The sequence below is a fragment of the Anolis sagrei genome, chromosome 5, assembly GCF_037176765.1.
Source record: "Anolis sagrei isolate rAnoSag1 chromosome 5, rAnoSag1.mat, whole genome shotgun sequence".
Taxonomy (NCBI): Eukaryota; Metazoa; Chordata; class Lepidosauria; order Squamata; family Dactyloidae; genus Anolis; species Anolis sagrei.
This window is the reverse complement of record NC_090025.1, coordinates 983,552-1,008,551: the sequence shown is the minus strand read 5'-3', so window position 1 is coordinate 1,008,551 and position 25,000 is coordinate 983,552. Positions and strand designations below refer to the sequence as shown.

The 25,000-nt window shown below is 47.8% G+C and overlaps 1 protein-coding gene across 1 annotated transcript in view; it reads right to left on the bottom strand.

The window, feature by feature from the left end:
* The window catches only part of HSPA12B (heat shock protein family A (Hsp70) member 12B), a 70,510-nt gene that overhangs the window by 15,308 nt on the left and 30,202 nt on the right, over nt 1–25,000 (bottom strand). Inside the window, exons 6-10 of the mRNA XM_067468423.1 lie at nt 24,348–24,452; nt 21,177–21,293; nt 14,731–14,911; nt 10,670–10,756; nt 8,091–8,195 (exon numbers count right to left, since the gene is read on the bottom strand). Coding sequence (XP_067324524.1) covers nt 8,091–8,195; nt 10,670–10,756; nt 14,731–14,911; nt 21,177–21,293; nt 24,348–24,452 — 595 coding nt within the window. The remainder of the gene's footprint in view (nt 1–8,090; nt 8,196–10,669; nt 10,757–14,730; nt 14,912–21,176; nt 21,294–24,347; nt 24,453–25,000) is intronic.

Here is a 25,000-nt window from a genome sequence, read left to right as displayed (position 1 = left end):
ATTGCATTCAAAGCACCCCTGACAGATGGCCATCCAGCCTCTGCTTAAAAGCCTCCAAAGAAGGAGCCTCCACCACACACCGGGGCAGAGAGTTCCACTGCTGAACGGCTCTCTCAGTCATAGAATCCTAGAATCCTAGAGTGGGAAGAGACCTCCTGGGCCATCATCCAGTCCAACCCCATTCTGCCAAGAAGCAGGAGTATTGCATTCAAATCACCCCTGACAGATGGCCATCCAGCCTCTGCTTAAAAGCTTCCAAAGAAGGAGCCTCCACCACACTCCCTCCGGGGCAGAGAGTTCCACTGCTGAACGGCTCTCACGGGCAGGAAGTTCTTCCTAATCTTCAGATGGAATCTCCTCTCTTGTAGTTTGAAGCCATTCTTCCATTGCGTCCTCGTCTCCAAGGAAGCAGAAAGGAAGCTCCCTCCCTCCTCCTCCCTGTGGCTTCCTCTCACATATTTATACATGGCTCTCATCATATCCCCTCTCAGCCTTCTCTTCTTCAGGCTAAACATGCCCAGCTCCTTAAGCCGTTCCTCATAGGGCTTGTTCTCCAGACCCTTGATCATTTTAGTCGCTGTCCTCTGGACACATTCCAGCTTAGAGTCAATATCTCTCTTGACTTGTGGTGCCCAGAATTGGACACAATATTCCAGATGTGGTCTAACCAAAGCGGAATAGAGCATGGGGAGCATGACTTCCTTAGATCTAGACACTAGGCTCCTCTTGATGCAGGCCAACATCCCACTGGCTTTTTTTGCCGCCACATCACATTCCTGGCTCATGTTTAACTTCCTCCCCACGAGGACTCCAAGATCTTTTTCACACGTACTGCTCTCGAGCCAGGCATTGTCCCCCATTCTGTATCTTTGCATTTCATTTTTTCTGCCAAAGTGGAGTATCTTGCATTTGTCACTGTTGAACTTCATTTTGTTAGTTTTGGCCCTTCATCTCTCTAATCTGTCCAGATCGTTTTGAATTCTGCTCCTGTCCTCTGGAGTCTTGGCTCTCCCTCCCCATTTGGTGTCATCTGCAAACTTGATGATCATGCCTTCTAGCCCTTCATCTAAGTCATGAATGAAGATCCTGAGCAGGACCGGGCCCAGGACGGAACCCTGCTTGTGGCACTCCACTTGTCACTTCTTTCCAAGATGAAGAGGAAGCATTAGTGAGCACTCTCTGTGTTCGTCCACTTAACCAATTACAGATCCACCTCACCGTAGTTTTGCCTAGCCCACATTGGACTAGTTTCCTTGCCAGAAGGTCATGGGGGACCTTGTCAAAGAAGGCCTTCCTGAAATCCAGGTACGCTCCCTCCACGGCATCATTCCCCGCATCTACCCAGCTTGTAACTCTATCGAAGAAAGAGATCAGATGAGTCTGGCATGACTTGTTTTTGATAAATCCATGTTGACTATTAGCGATGACTGCATTTGTTTCTAAGTGTTTGCAGACCACTTCCTTAACAATCTTTTCCAGAATCTTGCCCGGTATCGACGTGAGGCTGACCGGACGGTAGTTGTTTGGGTCGTCCTTTTTTCCCTTCTTGAAGATTGGGACCACATTGGCCCTCCTCCAATCTGCTGGAACTTCTCCCGTTCTCCAAGAACTCTCAAAGATGGTTGCGTCATACATTCCAGAGATGTGATAACAGCACATGTTCTCTTTCCAGCGATGTATGGCTAAGAGGGAAGATGTGTCTTTGGCTACTCCTGTATAATGTTTTGTAGTTTTTTAGAAATAGCAATAGATCTTTAAGTTTTTTTTTTTATCGTGTCATCAGCGACCATTGTATTACAATTCTAACAGAGCAAAACAAACACAGAGATTAAAAAGAAAAGGGAAAAAAAGAAAGAAAAAAAAAACCATACAGATTTTGCAAAATTTGGTATTTGGTTAAATGTCCTTTGAGCAGTATCTGGCCACTTGGAGTGCCTCTGGGGTTGCCGCAAGAAGGTCCTCCATCGTGCATGTGGCAGGGCTCAGGGTGCATTGCAGCAGGTGGTCAGTGGTTTGCTCTTCTCCGCACTCGCATGCCGAGGATTCCACCCTGTAGCCCCATTTCTTAAGATTGGCTCTGCATCTCGTGGTGCCAGAGCGCAGTCTGTTCAGCGCCTTCCAAGTCGCCCAGTCTTCTGAGTGCCCAGGGGGGAGTCTCTCATCTGGTATCACCCATGAATTGAGGTGCTGGGTTTGGGCCTGCCACTTTTGGACTCTCGCTTGCTGGGGTGTTCCAGCGAGTGTCTCTGTAGATCTAAGAAAACTATGTCTTGATTTAAGTCGTTGACGTGCTGGCTGATACCCAAACAGGGGATGAGCTGGAGATGTCTCTGCCTTAGTCCTTTCACTATTGGCTGCTACTTCCCGGCGGATGTCAGGTGGTGCAATACCGGCTAAGCAGTGTAATTTCTCCAGTGGTGTCGGGCGCAGACACCCTGTGATAATGCGGCATGTCTCGTTAAGAGCCACATCTACTGTTTTAGTGTGGTGAGATGTGTTCCACACTGGGCATGCATACTCAGAAGCAGAGTAGCATAGCGCAAGGGCAGATGTCTTCACTGTATCTGGTTGTGATCCCCAGGTTGTGCCAATCAGCTTTTGTATGATATTGTTTCTAGCACCCACTTTTTGCTTGATGTTCAGGCAGTGCTTCTTGTAGGTCAGAGCACGGTCCAGAGTGACTCCCAGGTATTTGGGTGCGCTGCAATGCTCCAGTGGGATTCCTTCCCAGGTCATAATCCTCAGAGCTCGGGATGCTTGTCTGTTCTTAAGGTGAAAGGCACATGTCTGTGTTTTAGATGGATTAGGGATCAGCTGGTTTTCCCTGTAATAGGCAGTTAGAGCACCTAGAACTTTGGAAAGCTTCTGTTCTACCATCTCAAAGCTCCCTGCTTGAGCGGTAATGGCACGATCATCAGCATAGATGAAACTCTCTGTCCCTTCTGGCAGTGGCTGGTCATTTTTAGAAATAGCAATAGATCTTTAAGTGCCGCTCCGGGTTTGGAGCTGACTGAAGGTAGCACACTTCATTGATTTATTTTTGAACCTCTTAGCAGATGCTCTGAGGTCAATAAACCATTAGAAAGGACCCCAAAGGCCATCCAGTCGACCTCAAGCTGCCAAGCAGGAACACAAACCCTAGCTCTGTTTGCCCATGGCCTCACCACCAGCTACTTTCAGTGGGACAATGAGTTCTACGAACAGAAAGATGGAGTAGCCATGGGGAGCCCCCTCAGCCCGGTCATAGCTCATTTCTACATGGAACACTTTGAAAACCAAGCCCTGGAGACAGCAACCAAAAAGCCCACCATATGGTTCAGAGATGTGGATGACAACCATGAAAATGAACACAATCTGGTGACCAGTAACAAAAAACTCTAAAATTAGAACAGCACAACAACAGAGAGAAAACACACAAGGACATCTAATCACCTCTCAACAAAAGTTTGTTCCGGGTACAGTCAGCCCATTGTATGCTAATCAGGGTGGTCAGTTGAAACATTCACACCTAGCTCCAGCAGACAAGAGTCCTTTTTCCCACCCTGGTCATTCCACAGATATATAAACACATTTTCCCAGTTCCAACAGACCTCACGACCTCTGAGGATGCCTGCCATAGATGCAGGGGAAACGTCAGGAGAGAATGCTTCTAGACCATGGCCATATAGCCTGGAAAAACCTACCACAACCCATTCACCCCTAGCTCCAGCAGACAAGAGTCCTTTGTCCCACCCTGGTCATTCCACAGATATATAAACCCCTTTTTGCTAGTTCCAAAGGACCTCACTACCTCTGAGGATGCTTGCCATAGATGCAGGCGAAACGTCAGGAGAGAATGCCTCTAGACCATGGCCATATAGCCTGAAAAAACCTACAACAACCCAGTGATTCCAGCCATGAAAGCCTTCGACAATACATTATACTGTATATACTTGAGTATAAGCCTAGTTTTTCAGCCCTTTTATAGGCTGAAAAAGTCCCCCTCGGCTTATACTTGAGCCAAGGTTATTTATTATTTTACTCTATTATTATTATTATTATTATTATTATTATTATTATCATTTCATTTATTATTTTATTCTATTTATTATTATCACATTTGTCATTTTACTCTATTATTATACATTTATTATTTTACTGTACAATTTTTATTGCTACATTCATTATTTTACTCTTTTATTATTATTATTATTATTACATTTATTATGTTACTCTCTTTATTATTGAAAGAATACGTATGCTGGCCATCACCGCTCAAGCAGGGAGCTTTGAGAAGGTTGAGCAGAAGCTCTCCAAAGCTCTAGGTGCTCTCACTGCCTATTACAGGGAAAACCAGCTGATCCCCAACCCATCCAAAACACAGACATGTGCCTTTCATCTCAAGAACAGACAAGCATCCCGAGCTCTGAGGATTATGACCTGGGAAGGAATCCCACGGGAGCATTGCAGCGCACCCACATACCTGGGGGTCACTCTGGACCGTGCTCTGACCTACAAGAAGCACTGCCTGAACATCAAGCAAAAAGTGGGCGCTAGAAACAACAACAACATCATACGAAAGCTGACTGGCACAACCTGGGGATCACAACCAGACACAGTGAAGACATCTGCCCTTGCGCTGTGCTACTCTGCTGCTGAGTATGCATGCCCAGTGTGGAACACATCTCACCACGCTAAAACAGTGGATGTGGCTCTTCATGAGACATGCCGCATTATCACGGGGTGTCTGCGCCCTTCATCACTGGAGAAATTACACTGCTTAGCTGGTATTGCACCACCTGACATCCGCCGAGAAGTAGCAGCCAATAGTGAAAGGACCAAGGCAGAGGCATCTCCAGCCCATCCCTTGTTTGGGTATCATCCAGCACGCCAACGACTTAAATCAAGAAATAGTTTTCTAAGATCTACAGAGACACTTGCTGGAACACCTCAGCAAGCGAGAGTCCAAAAGTGGCAGGCTCAAACCCAGAACCTCAACCAGTGGCTGATCCCAAATGAGAGACTCCCCCCTGAGCACACAGAAGACTGGGCGACTTGGAAGGCGCTGAACACCATGAGATGCAGAGCCAACCTCAAGAAATGGGGCCACAGAGTGGAATCCTCAACATGTGAGTGTGGAGAAGAGCAAACCACTGACCACCTGCGGCAATGCAACCTGAGCCCAGCCACATGATGCACAAGGGAGGACCTTCTTTCAGCAACACCGGAAGCACTCCAAGTGGCTAGATACTGGTCAAAGGACATTTAACCAACTACCAAACTCACAAGTTTTGTATTTTGTCTGTTTGTTTGCTTTGTTGTGTTCGAAATGTAATATAATTTGACTGGTTGTCCTGACACGACAAATAAATAAAGGATACGTAAGCACATTTACATTGAAGAAGGGAAATAATAATTTAATCAAACTTGGACAGTCTTATCTTAAATTACCATTTTTTGTAAACATTCAAAAATATATAACCTACTGATTCCTCACTTAACGTAATTTAATTGGTATCTATTTTTATTTTGCAATTTAGCAATAGCCTCTGCATTTCCCACCCTCGGCTTATACTCGAGTCAATCCGTTTTCTCAGTTTATTGTGGTAAAATTAGGTGTCTCGGCTTATATTTGGGTCGGCTTATACTCGAGTATATACGGTAATACCTGGGGATAATGCTTGCTATTTCAACTGCTGCCAGTAGGTGGTGCCAGAACACCAGAGTTGCTGAAGCTGATGCTAGAAGCAGCAAAGGGATTAGAGATCTGTTTTCATGGGTAGGATTCCAATCTATTCCTATTGCAGGCAAATGGGAGATAGCTTCGAATTGACACAAACAACCTTGGTTTGGAGTAGGAAAAAAGTGAATTTGAGGCAAGGCTGGATGGCCACCTAGAATCATAGAATCATAGAATCGAAGAGTTGGAAGAGACCTCATGGGCCATCCAGTCCAACCCCATTCTGCCAAGAAGCAGGAATATTGCATTCAAATCACCCCTGACAGATGGCCATCCAGCCCCTGTTTAAAAGCCTCCAAAGAAGGAGCCTCCACCACACTCCAAGGCAGAGAGTTCCACTGCTGAACGGCTCTCACAGTCAGGAAGTTCTTCCTCATGTCCAGATGGAATCTCCTCTCTTGGAGTTTGAAGCCATTGTCCCATTGCGTCCTAGTCTCCAAGGAAGCAGAAAACAAGCTTGCTCCCTCCTCCTCCTCCCTGTGGCTTCCTCTCACATATTTATACATGGTCCTCATCATATCTCCTCTCAGCCTTCTCTTCTTCAGGCTAAACATGCCCAGCTCCTTAAGCCGTTCCTCATAGGGCTTGTTCTCCAGACCCTTGATCATTTGAGTCGCCCTCTTTCTCTGGACACATTCCAGCTTGTCAATATCTCTCTTGAATTGTGGTGCCCAGAATTGGACACAATATTCCAGATGTGGTCTAACCTGTCAGGACAGTTTGGATTGTGTCTGATGGCAGGTGGGGAAATGTCAGCGTGCTGGAAGAAGCAAAGACCAGCAGCATTGGAGCAATGGTCCTCGATAGTTTCCACAGTCTGTTCTTTCCCCCCCTTTTTTTAAAGAGGGTGATGATGGTGGCATCCTTGAAATCTGTTGGGATTTTCTCGGTCACCCACACTTTTCCTATGAGCCGGTGGAGTTGTTGTGCCAGCTCAGTTCCTCCCTCTTTAAAGATTTCAGCAGGGATCCCATCAGGTCCGCTGGCTTTGTTATTTTTTTGTTGGCTGATAGCATTGCTGACTTCTTCCAAACTAGGAAGCGCTGCAATCTCATCCCTGGTTTGTTGTTGTGGGATTTGTGAGAGAACTTCTCTACAGATGTCATACACAACTCCTGGAATGATTCCAGCAGTGCTGCCTCTGGAAAATCGTGCAAATCTCTTGGGAAGACAAGTAGACAAATGTCAGCATGCTGGAAGAAGCAAAGACCACCAGCACTGAAGTGATGGGCCTCCGCCATCAATTCCGCTGGAACTGCCATGTTGTCCAGATGCCCGACCACCATCTCCCAAAGCAGTTGCTCTACTCTGAACTCAAGAATGGAAAACGGAATGTTGTTGGGCAGGAAAAGAGATTGAAAGATGGGCTCAAAGCCAACCTTAAAAACCCTGGTATAGACACGCAACACTGGGAAGCCCTGGCCCTTGACTGTTCCAGCTGGAGGTCAGCTGTGACCAGCAGTGCTGCAGAATTTGAAGAGGCACGAATGGAGAGAAACATGCCAAGAGGAAGGCGCGTCAAGCCAACTTCAACCGGGACCACCTTCCACCTTGAAACCGATGCCCTCACTGTGGGAGAAGATGCGGGTCAAGAAGAGGGCTCCACAGTCACCTACGGACCCCCCGCCATGACACTACACTTGGAGGACCATCATCCTTGGACTATGAGGGATCGCCTAAATAAGTAAGGACTCTGGATGGTGCTTTTCCTGCAGAATGGCAGAAGGGGGTTGACTAGATGGCCTTTTGGGTCCCTTCCAGGATTCTATAGCCCTACGTCTCCACGAACCTGTGAATGTCTCTGAGGCTGCAAGGCCACCTGTCAGGAGGGTTTGGATTGTGCCTGATGGCAGAAGGGGGTTGGACTGGATGGCCTTTGGGGGATCCCTTCCAACCCTGGGACTCTGGATGGCCACTTGCCCGGGATGCTTTGATGGTGCTTTTCCTGCAGAATGGCAGAAGGGGGTTGGACTAGATGGCCTTTTGGGTCCCTTCCAGGATTCTATAGCCCTATGTCTCCACGAACCTGTGAATGTCTCTGAGGCTGCAAGGCCACCTGTCGGGAGGGTTTGGATTATGCCTGATGGCAGAAGGGGGTTGGACTGGATGGCCTTTGGGGGATCCCTTCCAACCCTGGGACTCCCACTTGCTCGGGATGCTTTGATGGTGATTTTCCTACAGAATGGCAGAAGGGGGTTGGACTAGATGGCCTTTGGGGATCCCTTCCAACCCTGGGACTCTGGATGCTTAGATGGTGTTTTTGTCCAGGATGCTTAGATGATGCTTTTCCTGCAGAATGGCAGAAGGGGGTTGGACTAGATGGCCTTTGGGGATCCCTTCTATGATGGGGGTGGCGTAGGGCCCTGCTCACCGGAAGCCTTGTAGAGCTCCTTGAGGGTGCCCTGGGGCTGCTCGATCTGGTGCACCGTCAGGTCCACGGTCCCTCCGCCACAGTCGGCCACGATGTAGCGGTCCCCTGCCAGAGGAGATAAAGCAAGGCGTCCATTAAGACAACAACAACAACAACAACAACAACACAGAGAAGCCACACACTGGGCTCTCACAGACTCACAGCATGAAACAATTGGTATATCTTGATTATATTGATAATTTACTAAGAGCAGCGAGGCTGGTAATAGCTATAAACTGGAAAGAAAAGCATGTCTTCCACTAGAAGACAACAACAACAACAACAACAACAACAACAACAAGGGCCAATAAACAACAACAGCTCTTCTATCCTGCCTCCATCTCCCCAAAGAGACTTGGGGTGGCTCACACGGGGACCAAGTCCAATATAAACAAAGGTTACAGGGCAACACAATTCAAAACTATATTAAAAACCGTCAAACCAATAAAATATAAAACATCCTCAACATGGGTTGTTGTAGGTTTTTCCGGGCTCTATGGCCATGTTCTAGAGGCATTTTCTCCTGACGTTTCGCCTGCATCTATGCCAAGCATCCTCAGAGGTGGTGAGGTCTGTTGCAACTAGGAAAAAGGGTTTATATATCTGTGGAATAATGACCAGGGTGGGACAAAGGACTCTTGTCTGTTGGAGGGAAGTGTTACAACTGACCACCTTGATTAGCATTTGATGGCCTGGCAGTGCCTGGGACAATCTTTTGTTGAGAGGTGATTAGGTGTCCTTGTTTGTTTCCTCTCTGCTGTTTTGCTGTTGCAATTTTAGAGTTTTTTTAATACTGGTAGCCAGATTTTGTTCATTTTCATGATTTCATGTTTCAACTGACCAACTTGGTTAGCATTTGATGGCCTGGCAGTGCCTGGGGCAATCTTTTGTTGAGAGGTGATTAGATGTCCCTGATTGTTTTCCCTTTGTTGTTTTGCTGTTGCAATTTTAGAGTTTTTTAAATACTGGTAGCCAGATTTTGTTCATTTTCATGATTTCCTCCTTTCTAATCACTTCTCAACAAAAGTTTGCTAGAAAAAAACCTGCAACAACCCAACAACAACAGGAACGAACAAACAACATCAACAACTTATTGTCGAAGGCTTTCATGGCCGGAATCACTGGGTTGTTGTAGGTTTTTTCGGGCTGTATAGCCATGTTCTAGAGGCATTCTCTCCTGACATTTCGCCTGCATCTATGGCAAGCATCCTCAGAGGTAGTGAGGTCTGTTGGAACTAGGAAAAGAGGTTTATATATCTGTGGAATGAGCAGGGTGGGACAAAAGACTCTTGTCTGCTGGAGCTAGGTGGGAATGTTTCAACTGACCAACTTGGTTAGCATTTGATGGCCTGGCAGTGCCTGGGGCAATCTTTTGTTGAGAGGTGATTAGATGTCCCAGATTGTTTTCCCTCTGTTGTTTTGCTGTTGCAATTTTAGAGTTTTTTTAATACTGGTATCCAGATTTTGTTCATTTTCATGGTCTCCTCCTTTCTGTTGACATTGTCCACCTGCTTCTTGTGGATTTCAATGGTTTCTCTGTGTCGTCTGACATGGTGGTTGTTGGAGTGGTCCATCCTGGACACAGCAGATTATTATTTGAGGACAAAGAAATGCTGGACCGCTCTCACAACCACCATGTCCCCAGGGAAGGATGGAGATGCCACTGGACTCCCAGGAAGCAGGAAGTTCTTCCTCACGTGGAGGTGGAATCGCTTCCCACAATTTGAACCCATTTCTCCATTGCGGCCCAGTCTCTGGAGCTGCAGAGAACAAGCTTAGAATCCTAGAATCCTAGAGTTGGAAGAGACCTCCTGGGCCTTCATCCAGTCCAACCCCATTCTGCCAAGAAGCAGAAATATTGCATTCAGATCACCCCTGACAGATGGCCATCCAGCCTCTGCTTAAAAGCTTCCAAAGAAGGAGCCTCCACCACACTCCCTCCGGGGCAGAGAGTTCCACTGCTGAACAGCTCTCACAGTCAAGAAGTTCTTCCTCATGTTCAGATGGAATCCTAGAATCCTAGAGTTGGAGGAGACCTACTGTGCCATCATCCAGCCCAACCCCATTCTGCCAAGAAGCAGGAATGTTGCATTCAAAGCACCCCTGACAGATGGCCACCCAGCCTCTGCTTAAAAGCTTCCAAAGAAGGAGCCTCCACCACACTCCCTCCGGGGCAGAGAGTTCCACTGCTGAATGGCTCTCACAGTCAGGAAGTTTTTCCTTGTGTTCAGATGGAATCTCCTCTCTTGTAGTTTGGAGCCATTGTTCCATTGTGTCCTAGTCTCTCTCCAGGGAAGCAGAAAACAAGCTTGCTCCCTCCTCACTATGACTTCCTCTCACATATTGACCCCTGGCCCTCTTCATGTCTCCTCTCAGGCTTCTCTGCTTCAGACTAAACGTGCCCAGCTCTTTAAGCCGCTCCTCATAGGGCTTGTTCTCCAGACCCTTGATCAAGACTGGCAAGAAGGAAAGGAGCAAAGGCAGGGCATACAGACAAGGCATGGAGGGTGTAGGTGTGAATGTAAGTTTTGCAACTCTACCTGTTTGCATTTCAGACCAGAGCTCTCCCACCCCGGACTCCACCAAGAAGGTCCTGCTGTGCCGGGAACGCCGGAGCTGCTCTCGGGCTGCAAGGAGGAAAGAAAAGCGGCAGGAAAGTGAGTGGGAGAAAGGAACCGGACCCCCATCCTCATCCTCATCCTCATCCTCACCGGGGGTCCCTTGCGGCCCATGAGCCTGATGGTCTTCCAAGGGCAGACCTTTGCCCGTGGATCCGTTGGATATAATTTAAGGAATAATCCATATATATATAAATGTTCTGTGCATAATGAGTACCCTAAAAACAAAAGAACCAATGAGCGAAATCACACCAAATTTGGTAACAAAACGTCTCACAACACAAGGAGTGACCATCACTCAAAAAATTATGATTTTCTCATTTGGGAGTTGTAGTTGCTGGGATTTATAGCTCACCTACAATCAAAGAGAATTCTGAACCCCACCAACGATGGAATTGAACCAAACTTGGCACACAGTTCTCCCATGACCAACAGAAAACACTAGAAGGGTTTGGTGAGCATTGACCATGAGTTTGGGAGTTGTAGTTCACCTACATCTAGAGAGCACTGTGGACTCAAACAATGATGGATCTGGACCAAACTCTACATGAATACTCAGTATGCCCAAATGTGAACACTGGTGGAGTTTGGGGAAAATAGAATCTCAACATTTGGAAGTTGTAGTTGCCGGGATTTATAGTTCACCTACAATCAAAGAGCACTCTGAACTTCATCAATGATGGAATTCAACCAAACTTGGCACATAGGACACCCATGACCAACAGAAAATACTGGAAGGGTTTGGTGGGCATTGACCTTGAGTTTGGGAGTTGTAGTTCACCTACATCCAGAGAGCACTGTGGACTCAAACAATGATGGATCTGGACCAAACTCTACATGAATACTCAGTATGCCCAAATGTGAACACTGGTGGAGTTTGGGGAAAATAGAATCTCAACATTTGGAAGTTGTAGTTGCCGGGATTTATAGTTCACCTACAATCAAAGAGCACTCTGAACTTCATCAATGATGGAATTCAACCAAACTTGGCACATAGGACACCCATGACCAACAGAAAATACTGGAAGGGTTTGGTGGGCATTGACCTTGAGTTTGGGAGTTGTAGTTCACCTACATCCAGAGAGCACTGTGGACTCAAACAATGATGGATCTGGACCAAACTCTACATGAATACTCAGTATGCCCAAATGTGAACACTGGTGGAGTTTGGGGAAAATAGAATCTCAACATTTGGAAGTTGTAGTTGCCGGGATTTATAGTTCACCTACAATCAAAGAGCACTCTGAACTTCATCAATGATGGAATTCAACCAAACTTGGCACATAGGACACCCATGACCAACAGAAAATACTGGAAGGGTTTGGTGGGCAGTGACCTTGAGTTTGGGAGTTGTAGTTCACCCACATCCAGAGAGCACTGTGGACTCAAACAATGATGGATCTGGACCAAATTTGGCACAAGCACTCAATAAGCCCAAATATGAACACAGATGGCGTTTGGGAGAAATAGACCTTGACATTTGGGAGTTGTAGTCACTAGGATTCACAGTTCACCTACAATCAAAGAGCATTCTGAACCCCATGAACAACAGAATCGGGGCAAACTTCCCACACAGAACCCCCATGACCAACACAAAATACTCAAGGCCATCCAGTCCAACCCCCTTCACCAGGGCAAGAAAACGTAATCATAGCCCTTCTGACAAAGAGCCATCCAGCCATGGATTGGATAGATAGATAGATAGATAGATAGATATAGATAGACAGATAGATAGATATGATTCACACACACACAGGTATAGTATCCTAGATTGGAAAGGGACCCTTAAAGAAGGACAATGATATGTTGCATGTTCCAGGGTGGGCAAACCACAACACTGACAAAGAAACAGCAAGAAATACTGTTTACCCACAAGCAGAAAGACTTGACAGATATTAGAAACCAACACTTTCTCATTACTTTATTTTCCAGATCAACAGACTGGGCCACAGCAATGCCTGGCAGGGGACAGCTAGTACAATGTAAAATATGCCGTTCAGATTGTATATCAGAATGAAATCCGATTGCAAAGCTTTGAATGCAAACACAAGCGGAGCCTCCCTTCTCTGAAGCCGCTGGGAGCAGAAGCGTTTTGCATCCTAAACATGCGTAAGATTCCTTGGAGAAAGGCCCAACACGGAATGCATGGATGTTTCTCATTCCGAAGAGGAGGAGGAGGAGGAGCTGGTCTCCACGTTCTGCCTTGGAAACCTTGGGCCAATCCCTATTTGTTGGCCCATTATTCCCCACACAGCCCTTGGCTGCAAGCCTCTTCCTTTGCGGCACCCAAAACTTTTTTTTTTTCACGAGCTGCGGTTTGTTCTGCTAATAAAAACCACAGGAACGGCACATGGAGGAGACTTAATTTGAAACAGAAAACACAAAAAATAGAAACCTAAACAAAGCCTCCTTCGTCCAGAGCAAGAGGGAAAATCTGGATGGAGTTGGACGGGAGGGCTTTCCTGCAAGATGCACAACAACTATGTCACACTACGGTTTCTGCTCCTGGGTCATCAATGCCATTTCCTCATTTGGTTCTATGTTGCAAGTCATTTCTGGTCGCCTCCTCCTGAGTAAAATGTATAATATCACAAAGGACTACCGTCTCACCCGCCTCATAGGAAATCTGTTACAAAACAGGAGCTTTTTTGCTGAGTTCCAGCGCCAGAGAAGCAGAGGGCAGAAACATGTCTGTCTGTCTGTCTGTCTGTCTATCTATCTATTGTACCTCCTTCTATGAAGCAGAGACTGGATGGCCATTGTCCAGGAGGTTATCCTTCCTGGCACAATAGGATGGACTAGATGACCTTTGGGAGCCCCCGGTGGCGCAGTAGGTTAAAGCACTGAACCACTGAGCTTGTTGATCGAAAGGTCGCAGGTTCGATTCCGGGGAGCGGCGTGAGCTTCCGCTGTTAGCCCTAGCTTCTGCCAACCTAGCAGTTCGAAAACATGCAAATGTGAGTAGATCAATAGGTACCGCTCCAGCGGGAAGGTAACAGCGCTCCATGCACTCATGCCGGCCACATGACCTTGGAGGTGTCTACGGACAACGCTGGCTCTTCGGCTTAGAAATGGAGATGAGCACCACACCCCAGAGTCAGACATGACTGGACTTAATGTCAGGGGACTACCTTTACCTTTACCTTTAGATGACCTTTGGCGGGTCTCTTCCAACTCCACGATTCTATGATTCCCAAATGCAGTACTTTCAGGCATTCTAATCATAGAATCATAGAATCATAGAATCATAGAATCATAGAATCAAAGAGTTGGAAGAGACCTCATGGGCCATCCAGTCCAACCCCATTCTGCCAAGAAGCAGGAATATTACATTCAAATCACCCCTGACAGATGGCCATCCAGCCTCTGTTTAAAAGCTTCCAAAGAAGGAGCCTCCACCACACTCCGGGGCAGAGAGTTCCACTGCTGAACAGCTCTCACAGTCAGGAAGTTCTTCCTCATGTTCAGATGGAATCTCCTCTCTTGTAGTTTGAAGCCATTGCTCCATTGCGTCCTAGTCTCCAAGGAACCAGAAAACAAGCTTGCTCCCTCCTCCTCCTCCCTGTGGCTTCCCCTCACATATTTATACATGGCTATCATATCTCCTCTCAGCCTTCTCTTCTTCAGGCTAAACATGCCCAGCTCCTTAAGCCACTCCTCATAGGGCTTGTTCTCCAGACCCTTGATCATTTGAGTTGCCCTCCTCTGGACACATTCCAGCTTAGAGTCAATCTCTCTCTTGAATTGTGGTGCCCAGAATTGGACACAATATTCCAGGTAAAGTGGTCTAACCAAGGCGGAATAGAGCATGGAGTGCATGACTTCCCTGGACCTAGACACTAGGCTCCTCTTGATGCAGGCCAACTTCCCATTGGCTTTTTTTGCCGCCACATCACATTGTTGGCTCATGTTTAACTTGTTGTCCCCTGGACCCTGGGCCAAGGAGGAGAGATCCTTGCATGGTGGTGCGTGGGGGAGCTCACCTTGGCGGAAGCTGGAGTCGATGGGGAGGTCGTGGGTGCTCCTTCGCCCGTGGGGCCCCCGAGGCCCCTCACTGAGGTCCATGAGCTGGTTTAGGCGCAGCTTCCGGCAGTAAATGGAGGCCGCCTCGGGCTCCAAGGCAATCAGCAGCTGCTCGGGGCTCTCCGGGGGAACCAGGCCGGCCTGCAGCAGAAAAAGGAGATATAGTACGGCCCCCGTATCCACAGAGCCAGGCTTCGTGGCTTCATGCACCCACCTCCAACACAGCATCTCCCCTCTAAGTAGTTTCTGGGTCCCCCAATGCTCATCTATGCCATTCGTAGGCTGGAAGCCCTTGGTTTCCATAGGGTTGGCCATTACGCTACGCAACACAGTTTTTGTTCCTGGGTGATCAATGTCATTAAGAGATGGACAGTGCCAGGTGCTGTTCTAGAATGCCTCTAGAACAGTGGTTCTCAACCTTCCTAATGCCGTGACCCCTTAATACAGGTTCCTTATGCTGTGGTGACCCCCTATCATAACATTATTTTCATTGCTACTTCATAACTGTAATTTTGCTCCTGTTATGAATTCTCTTCTAAATGTCTGATATGCAGGATGTATTTTCATTCATTTGGCACAAATACTCAACATGCCCAAATTTGAATACTGGTTGGATTGATTTTGTCATTTGGGAGTTGTAGTTGCTGGGATTTCAGTTCACCTACAATATCAAAGAGCATTCTGAACTCCACCAATGATGGAATTGAACCAAACTTGGGTTACAGAGCTCCCATGACCAACAGAAAATACTAGAAGGGTTTGGTGGGCATTGACCTTGTGTTTTGGAGTTGTAGTTTACCTACATCCAGAGAACACTGATGTATCTGGACCAAAGTTGGCATGAGTTGGCATGAGTCCAGAGGAGGACGACTAAAATGATCAGGGGTCTGGAGAACAAGCCCTATGAGGAGCAGCTTAAGGAGCTGGGCATGTTTAGCCTGAAGAAGAGAAGGCTGAGAGGGGATATAATGAGGGCCATGTATAAATATGTGAGAGGAAGCCACAGGGAGGAGGAGGGAGCAAGCTTGTTTTCTGCTTCCCTGGAGACTAGGACGCAATGGAAGAATGACTTCAAACTACAAGAGAGGAGATTCCACCTGAACACGAGGAAGAACTTCCTGACTGTGAGAGCCGTTCAGCAGTGGAACTCTCTGCCCCGGAGTGTGGTGGAGGCTCCTTCTTTGGAAGCTTTGAAACAGAGGCTGGGTGGCCATCTGTCAGGGGTGATTTGAATGCAATATTCCTGCTTCTTGGCAGAATGGGGTTGGACTGGATGATGGCCCAGGAGGTCTCTTCCAACTCTTTGATTCTAGGATTCTATGACTGTGAGAGCCGTTCAGCAATGGAACTCTCTGCCCTGGAGTGTGGTGGGGGCTCCTTCTTTGGAGGTTTTTAAACAGAGGCGGGATGGCCATCTGTCAGGGGTGCTTTGAATGCAATATTCCTGCTTCTTGGCAGAATGGGGTTGGACTGGATGATGGCCCAGGAGGTCTCTTCCCACTCTTGGATTCTATGAGGCTGGATGGCCATCTGTCAGGGGTGCTTTGAATGCAATATTCCTGCTTCTTGGCAGAATGGGGTTGGACTGGATGATGGCCCAGGAGGTCTCTTCCAACTCTTTGATTCTGTGATTCTACGATTCTATGAATACTCAATATGCCTAAATGTGGACACTGGTGCGGTTGGGGAGGATAGATCTTGACATTTGGGAGTTGTAGTGGCTGGGATTTATAGTTCACTTGTAATCAAAGAGCATTCTGAACTCCACCAATGATAGAATTGGGTGAAACTTCCCACATGGGACCCCCGTGACCAACAGAAAATACTGTGTTTTCCAATTGTCTTTGGCGACCCCTCTGACACCCCCTTGTGACCCCCCCAGGGGTCCCGACCCCCAGGTTGAGAAACACTGCTCTAGAACATGGCCATATAGTCTGAAAAAACCTACAACAGCCCAGCCAGTGGAGTTGACGTAACAGGGGGGTGGGATGCTCCTTGCTGCCCGTTGGACTTCCAACACGCCTCCTCCTCTCCAGGGGATGTCTAGGTCCTCTCGCAGGACCCTTCCTCTCAAGAGGGCTGGCTCTGACATCCCTGGCTCTCCAAAAACACAGAAGGAGAAACCAGGGAAGGAGGAGGAGGAGGGAGGAAGAACGCCAGCGAAGAGCAGCCAAAGCCACTAATTGGGAGGCGGTTGATGCAGCTGCTGCCTTGCAGGCGCCTGGACTCCGGGATGAATAGTGGGAAGACCAGACTCTTTGCCCAGAAGGCTGCCTTGTACATTTGGCTCTTGGTCTAACATCTCCTGAATGTGTTGGACACAACCCCCATCATCCTCAATCAGCATGACTTCCTCTATATGGTGGGTTTTGCAGTCACAACTCTATAGAAAGCATTTAGGTTGGTAAAATCTGGTTGGGTTGACCTGTCTTCTCTCGATGTATTGGATACAATCCCCAATCATCCCCAAACAGGATCACTGCCTGTGGACGATGGGTTTTGCCATCTGCCACCTATAGAAGTGGTTTTGGTGGAGAAAGTCTGGTCGACCCAACCTGCAAGAGTTGGATGATGCAACCCTCAACCAGCATGGCTTCCTGTGGATGATGGGTTATGTAGTCTGACACCTCTAGAAAGGGTTCAGGTTGGGAAAGGCTGGTCCCTAATTGTGCCTGTGGATGATGGGTTTTGCCATCTGCCACCTATAGAAGTGATTTTGGTGTGAAAAGCCTGGTTGACCCAACCTGCAAGAGTTGGATGATGCAACCCTCAACTCTTGGGGGTTGCATCATCCAACTCTTGGGGGTTGCATCATCATAATCCACAGGGTTCCTGTGGATGATGGGTCATGTAGTCTGACACCTATAGAAAGGGTTCAGGTTGGGAAAGGCTGGTCCCTGATTGTGCCTGTGGATGATGGGTTTTGCCATCTGCCACCTATAGAAGTGATTTTGGGTGGGAAAGCCTGGTTGACCCAACCTGCAAGAGTTGGATGATGCAACCCTCAACCAGCATGGCTTCCTGTGGATGATGGGTCATGTACTCTGACACCTATAGAAAGGGTTCAGGTTGGGAAAGGCTGGTCCCTGATTGTGCCTGTGGACGATGGGTTTTGCCATCTGTCACCTATAGAAGTGGTTTTGGTGGAGAAAGTCTGGTCGACCCAACCTGCAAGAGTTGGATGAGGCAACCCTCAACCAGCATGGCTTCCTGTGGATGATGGGTCTTGCAGTCTGACACCTATAGAAATGGTTCAGGTTGGGAAAGGCTGGTCCTTGATTTTGCCTGTGGACGATGGCTTTTGCCATCTGCCACCTATAAAAGTGGTTTTGGTGGGGAAAGCCTGATCGACCCAACCTGCAAGAGTTGGATGATGTAACCCTCAACCAGCATGGCTTCCTGTGGATGATGGGTCTTGTAGTTTGACACCTATAGAAAGGGTTCAGGGTGGGAAAGGCTGGTCCCTGATTGTGCCTGTGGACGATGGGTTTTGCCATCTGCCGCCTATAGAAGTGGTTTTGGTGGGGAAAGACTGGTCAACTCAACCTGCAAGAGTTGGTTGATGTAACCCTCAACTTTTGGGGGTTGCCTCATCCAACTCTTGGGGGTTGCCTCATCATCATCCACAGGGTTCCTGTGGATGATGGGTCTTGTAGTCTGACACCTATAGAAAGGGTTCAGGTTGGGAAAGGCTGGTCCCTGGTTGTGCCTGTGGACGATGGGTTTTGCCGTCTGCCGCCTATAGAAGTGGTTTTGGTGGGGAAAGCCTGGTCAACCCAACCTGCAAGAGTTGGTTGATGTAACCCTCAACCAGCATGGCTTCTTATGGATGATGGGTCATGTAGTCTGACACCTATAGAAAGGATTCGGGTTGGGAAAGGCTGGTCCCTGATTGTGCCTGTGGACGATGGGTTTTGCCGTCTGCCACCTATAGAAGTGGTTTTGGTGGGGAAAGCCTGGTCAACCCAACCTGCAAGAGTTGGATGATGCAACCCTCAACCAGCATGGCTTCCTGTGGATGATGGGTTATGTAGTCTGACACCTCTAGAAAGGGTTCAGGTTGGGAAAGGCTGGTCCCTAATTGTGCCTGTGGATGATGGGTTTTGCCATCTGCCACCTATAGAAGTGATTTTGGTGTGAAAAGCCTGGTTGACCCAACCTGCAAGAGTTGGATGATGCAACCCTCAACTCTTGGGGGTTGCATCATCCAACTTTTGGGGGTTGCATCACCATCATCCACAGGGTTCCTGTGGATGATGGGTCTTGTAGTCTGACACCTATAGAAAGGGTTCAGGTTGGGAAAGGCTGGTCCTTGATTGTGCCTGTGGACGATGGGTTTTGCCATCTGCCACCTATAAAAGTGGTTTTGGTGGGGAAAGCCTGATCGACCCAACCTGCAAGAGTTGGATGATGTAACCCTCAACCAGCATGGCTTCCTGTGGATGATGGGTCTTGCAGTCTGACAGCTATAGAAATGGTTCAGGTTGGGAAAGACTGGTCCCTGATTGTGCCTGTGGACGATGGGTTTTGCCATCTGTCACCCATAGAAGTGGTTTTGGTGGGGAAAGCCTGGTCGACCCAACCTGCAAGAGTTGGATGATGTAACCCTCAACCAGCATGGCTTCCTGTGGATGATGGGTCTTGCAGTCTGACAGCTATAGAAATGGTTCAGGTTGGGAAAGACTGGTCCCTGATTGTGCCTGTGGACGATGGGTTTTGCCATCTGTCACCCATAGAAGTGGTTTTGGTGGGGAAAGCCTGGTCGACCCAACCTGCAAGAGTTGGATGATGTAACCCTCAACCAGCATGGCTTCCTGTGGATGATGGGTCTTGCAGTCTGACAGCTATAGAAATGGTTCAGGTTGGGAAAGACTGGTCCCTGATTGTGCCTGTGGACGATGGGTTTTGCCATCTGTCACCCATAGAAGTGGTTTTGGTGGGGAAAGCCTGGTCGACCCAACCTGCAAGAGTTGGATGATGTAACCCTCAACCAGCATGGCTTCCTGTGGATGATGGGTCTTGCAGTCTGACAGCTATAGAAATGGTTCAGGTTGGGAAAGACTGGTCCCTGATTGTGCCTGTGGACGATGGGTTTTGCCATCTGTCACCCATAGAAGTGGTTTTGGTGGGGAAAGCCTGGTCGACCCAACCTGCAAGAGTTGGATGAGGCAACCCTCAACCAGCATGGCTTCCTGTGGATGATGGGTCTTGCAGTCTGACACCTATAGAAATGGTTCAGGTTGGGAAAGGCTGGTCCTTGATTTTGCCTGTGGACGATGGCTTTTGCCATCTGCCACCTATAAAAGTGGTTTTGGTGGGGAAAGCCTGATCGACCCAACCTGCAAGAGTTGGATGATGTAACCCTCAACCAGCATGGCTTCCTGTGGATGATGGGTCTTGTAGTCTGACACCTATAGAAAGGGTTCAGGTTGGGAAAGGCTGGTCCCTGATTGTGCCTGTGAACGATGGGTTTTGCCGTCTGCCGCCTATAGAAGTGGTTTTGGTGGGGAAAGCCTGGTCAACCCAACCTGCAAGAGTTGGTTGATGTAACCCTCAACCAGCATGGCTTCTTATGGATGATGAGTCATGTAGTCTGACACCTATAGAAAGGATTCAGGTTGGGAAAGGCTGGTCCCTGATTGTGCCTGTGGACGATGGGTTTTGCCATCTGCCGCCTATAGAAGTGGTTTTGGTGGGGAAAGACTGGTCAACTCAACCTGCAAGAGTTGAATGATGCAACCCTCAACCAGCATTGCTTCTGGTGGATGATGGGTCTTGCAGTCTGACACCTATAGAAAGGGTTCAGGTTGGGAAAGGCTGGTCCCTGGTTGTGTTGGAGGCAACATCTACAGTTAGCCCAGCTTTTGTGGATGATGGGCCTTGTAGTCCGACACAAGCTTCTGGAGTAGAACAAGGACTTTCAAAGCAAGGTTTGCTCCATGTATTATCGAAGGCTTTCATGGCCGGAATCACTGAGTTGTTGTAGGTTTTTTCAGTCTATATGGCCATGGTCTAGAGGCATTCTCTCCTGACGTTTCGCCTGCATCTATGGCAAGCATCCTCAGAGGTATGCTTGCCATAGATGCAGGTGAAACGTCAGGAGAGAATGCCTCTAGAACATGGCCATATAGTCCGAAAAAACCTACAACAACCCAAGGTTTGCTCCTTTCAAGCTCAGACTGAAACCTAGCCTTGTTGGGCACTCCATGGACCTCAGAACCACAACGTCTATTTAAAGTTCAGACTAAAACCCGGAACAAACCCACGGCCTTCTTTCTGCCATGAAGGCCCTGCGCCAGCACTGGAACCGTGTGGTATTCCTCCTCCTCCTCCATGGCACCACCTCTGCCGAAAGGAGTGCCGTAACCCATCAGGAGGTGTGTCCAGCCTGAGGCTTGATGCTCACCAAGTAGGCGGCCTCCCGCATGAACTGCTTGGCCGGCTGCTTCCAGATGGCCGGAACGGTGATGACCCACCGGATGGCGTCCCTCTCTGGCAAAGCTGGACACTGGTCCCTCAGCTCCTGCAAGAAGAGAACGAGATGGGAGATCGGACTGCAGGACGGAGCAAAGCCAGAAAAGGCTCCGTGGGTTAGGACAGTGGCTTTTACTTCACAACTGGACCTGCAGAAGATCAGTCTCTACACACATGGCTATTTGTATCTTGGTTTATATCCCTGCTTTCATCCAAAGATCGGAACTCAAGGAGTGACCATCACTCAAAACAATTGATTTTTTCATTTGGGAGTTGTAGTTGCTGGGATTTATAGTTCACCTACAATCAAAGAGCATTCTGAACTCCACCAATGATGGAATTGAACCAAATGTGGCACACAGAACTCCCCTGACCAACAGAAAACACTAGGAGGGTTTGGTGGGCATTGACCTTGAGTTTGGGAGTTGTAGTGCACCTACATCCAGAGAGCACTGTGGACTCAAACAATGATGGATCTGGACCAAATTGGCACGAATATCCCATATGCCCAAATATGAACACAGATGGAGTTTGGGGGAAATAGACCTTGACATTTGGGAGTTGTAGCTACTGGGATTTATAGTTCACCTACAATCAAAGAGCATTCTGAACTCCATCAGTGATGGAATTGAACCAAACGTGGCACACAGAACTCCCATGACCAACAGAAAACACTAGAAGGGTTTGGTGGGCATTGACCTTGAGTTTGGGAATTGTAGTTCATCTAAATCCAGAGGTGCGCTGTGGATTCATTCAGTGACGGATCTGGACCAAATTTGGCACGAATACTCAATATGTCCAAATGTGAACACTTGTGGAGTCTGGGGAAAATAGACATTGACACTTGGGAGTTGTAGTTGCTGGGATTTATAGTTCACCTACAGTCAAAGAGCATTCTGAACCCCACGAACGACAGCATTGGGCCAAACGTCCCACACAGAACCACCATAACCAACAGAAAATACTGTGTTTTCTGGTGGTCTCTGATGACTCTTGTGACACCCCCTGGCGTCCCAACCCCCAGGATAAGAAATGCTGCCTGAAGGCCATCGAGTCCACCTCCCTTCACCAGGGCAAGAAAACGTAATCAAAGCCCTCCTGACAGAGAGCCATCCAGCCATAGATATAGATATATGTGATTCACACACAGATATAGCATCATAGATTTGAAAGGGACCCCTAAAGAAGGACAATAATATGTTGCATGTCCCAGAGAAGAAACAACAAGAAGTACTGTTTATCCACAAGCAGAAAGAAATTACATATACTAGAAACCAACACTTTCTCACTACTTTATTTTCCAGATCACCAGACTGGGCCACAGCAACGCTATAGAAGGGATTTCAGTTGGGAGAGCCCCCTCTACAGTTAGCATGGCTGTCTGTGGATGATGGGCCATGCAGTTTGACACCATAGAAGGAGATTAATTTGGAAGAGACCCATCTACAGTTTGCTTGGTTGTCTGTAAATGATGGGCCTTGCAGTCCAACACTATAGAAGGAGGTTCACTTGGGAGGGACCCCTCAATGGTCAGCCTGGCTGTCTGTGAATGATGGACCTTGCAGTCCAACACTATAGAAGGAGGTTCACTTGGGAGAGACCCCTCAATGCTCAGCCTAGCTATCTGTGAATGATGGGCCTTGCAGTCCAACACTATGGAAGGGGGTTCAGTTAGGAGAGACCCATCTACAGTTAGCATGGCTGTCTGTGGATGATGGGCCATGCAGTTTGAGACTATAGAAGGTGGTTAATTTGGAAGAGACCCCTCTACAGTTAGCTTGCCTGTCTGTGGATAGGGGACGGATAGTAGAAAAAATAACACTGTTGGTGTTGGAAATAGCAACCTTCTGCAAGACTCCTATACTAGTTGTTTGTTATGTGTTATGAAGCCAGAGAAGAAGGTCTACACAATTATAATCCATGGGTCCCTCCTTTGGAATCATAGGATTCAAAAGAGGGTCTTAAAAGAGAGAGATCTAGTGCTTGGTGTAAGACTGTAGGATCTATATAGCAATATTAAATGATCACTCACAAGCCGGCTTTGCTTGGAAATGAATATATTGCTGGTATCTCTGCAGCAAAGAAAGACACTACTGACTTTTTCCCCACCACCACTTCCTTTTATACACCTTTCCTGCCCATCCCCCCTCTTCTCAGTTTCCTTATTAGAACTTGTTGCTTCACAAGTTCCAATACAAGGCTTCCAGTGCTCTCTGCTGGCTTCAAAATGTCACAGAGAGAAAATTGAGTCAGCCAGGATGATTTAGTCAGGATGTCACATCAGAAATTGACTCCCAACACTAATTCAGCTTATAGAATCCTAGAATTGGAAGGGCCCCCAAAGACCATCCAGCCCACCCTATTCTGCCAGGCAGTGACACAGTCACATTGGCTCTAGTGAGGCTTATAGTATCACCCTAGAGTTAGAAAGGACCCCTAAAGGCCATTCAGTCAACCCTATTATGCCATTCAGGAACACTGTCACATTGGCCTTTCTTGCTGCCGCATCTTACCATTGGCTGTACTTCAGCTTGTAGAATCCTACTTGAAAGGGTCTTCCAGAGACCACCCAGTTGACCTTATGCTGCCAAGCAGGAACACAAACCCTAGGGTTGGAAGGGACTGCCCAAGGCCGTCCAGTCCAACCCTATTCTTTCACTCAGGTAGACCTTTTTAGTGTCATACCGTTGGATCTTATTGTAAGACTGTAGGATCTATATAGCAATATTAAATGATCACTCACAAGCCGGCTTTGCTTGGAAATGAATATGTTGCTTGTATCTCTGCAGCAAAGAAAGAGAATACTGACTTTTTTCCCACCACCACTTCCTTTTATACACCTTTCCTGCCCATCTCCCCCCAATTCCTTCTCAGTTTCCTTATTAGAGCTTGTTGCGTCACAAGTTCCAGTACAAGGTTTCCAGCGCCCTCGGCTGGCTTCAAAATGTCACAGAGAGAGAATTGGTTCAGTCAGGATGTCACGGAGGGAATTTGTGATGCCTTCATGCCATCAGAAATTGACTCCTGACACTTGGTGAACGACGTATCCCAGGACTCCATTGGATTCCCCTTGCAATGCGTGCACCTGGGCGCACCCATTTACCTGCACGGCTTGCTGCTTGAAGAAGCGGAGGGCGTGCGCAAAGACTTCCAGCGCCTGCACCTTTTTCCCATTGACGGCTTCCAGTTCGGTCTTCATGGTCAGGTCCTTGCAAGAGGGAAGCCAAAGAAAGAAATGCAAGAGGGAGGAATGGACACAAAAGTTAATTAAAAAGAGGGAGATGCAAATCACTCTGGGATGCAAAAGAACGAGTGTGGTCAGGACAGTGTCCTTTTGCAGCCTGCGAGGCAGAAAATATTATTATATGTTTATTTATATCCTGCTTTTTCCTCTGTTTTTGTAGGACATGCCCCATCATCCTCAGGTAGCATGGCTTTGCCTGGATGATGGGTTTTGCAGTCCAAAAGGGTTTAGTTTGGGAAAAATTGGCTGGGTTGACCAGTGTTCCCTGGATGTATTGGATGCAACCCCCATCATCCCCAATCAGCACAATTGCCCATGGATGATGGGTTTTGCATTCTGCCACTTATAGAAGGGGTTTGGGTTGGGAAAGCCTAGTTGACCCAACCTGCATGTGTTGGACAATGCAACCCTCAACCAGCATGGCTTTCTGTGGATGATGGGTTTTGCAGTCCTACTCCTACAGAAAAGGTTCAGGTCGGGAAAGGCTGTTCCCTGGATGTGTTGCAGGCAAC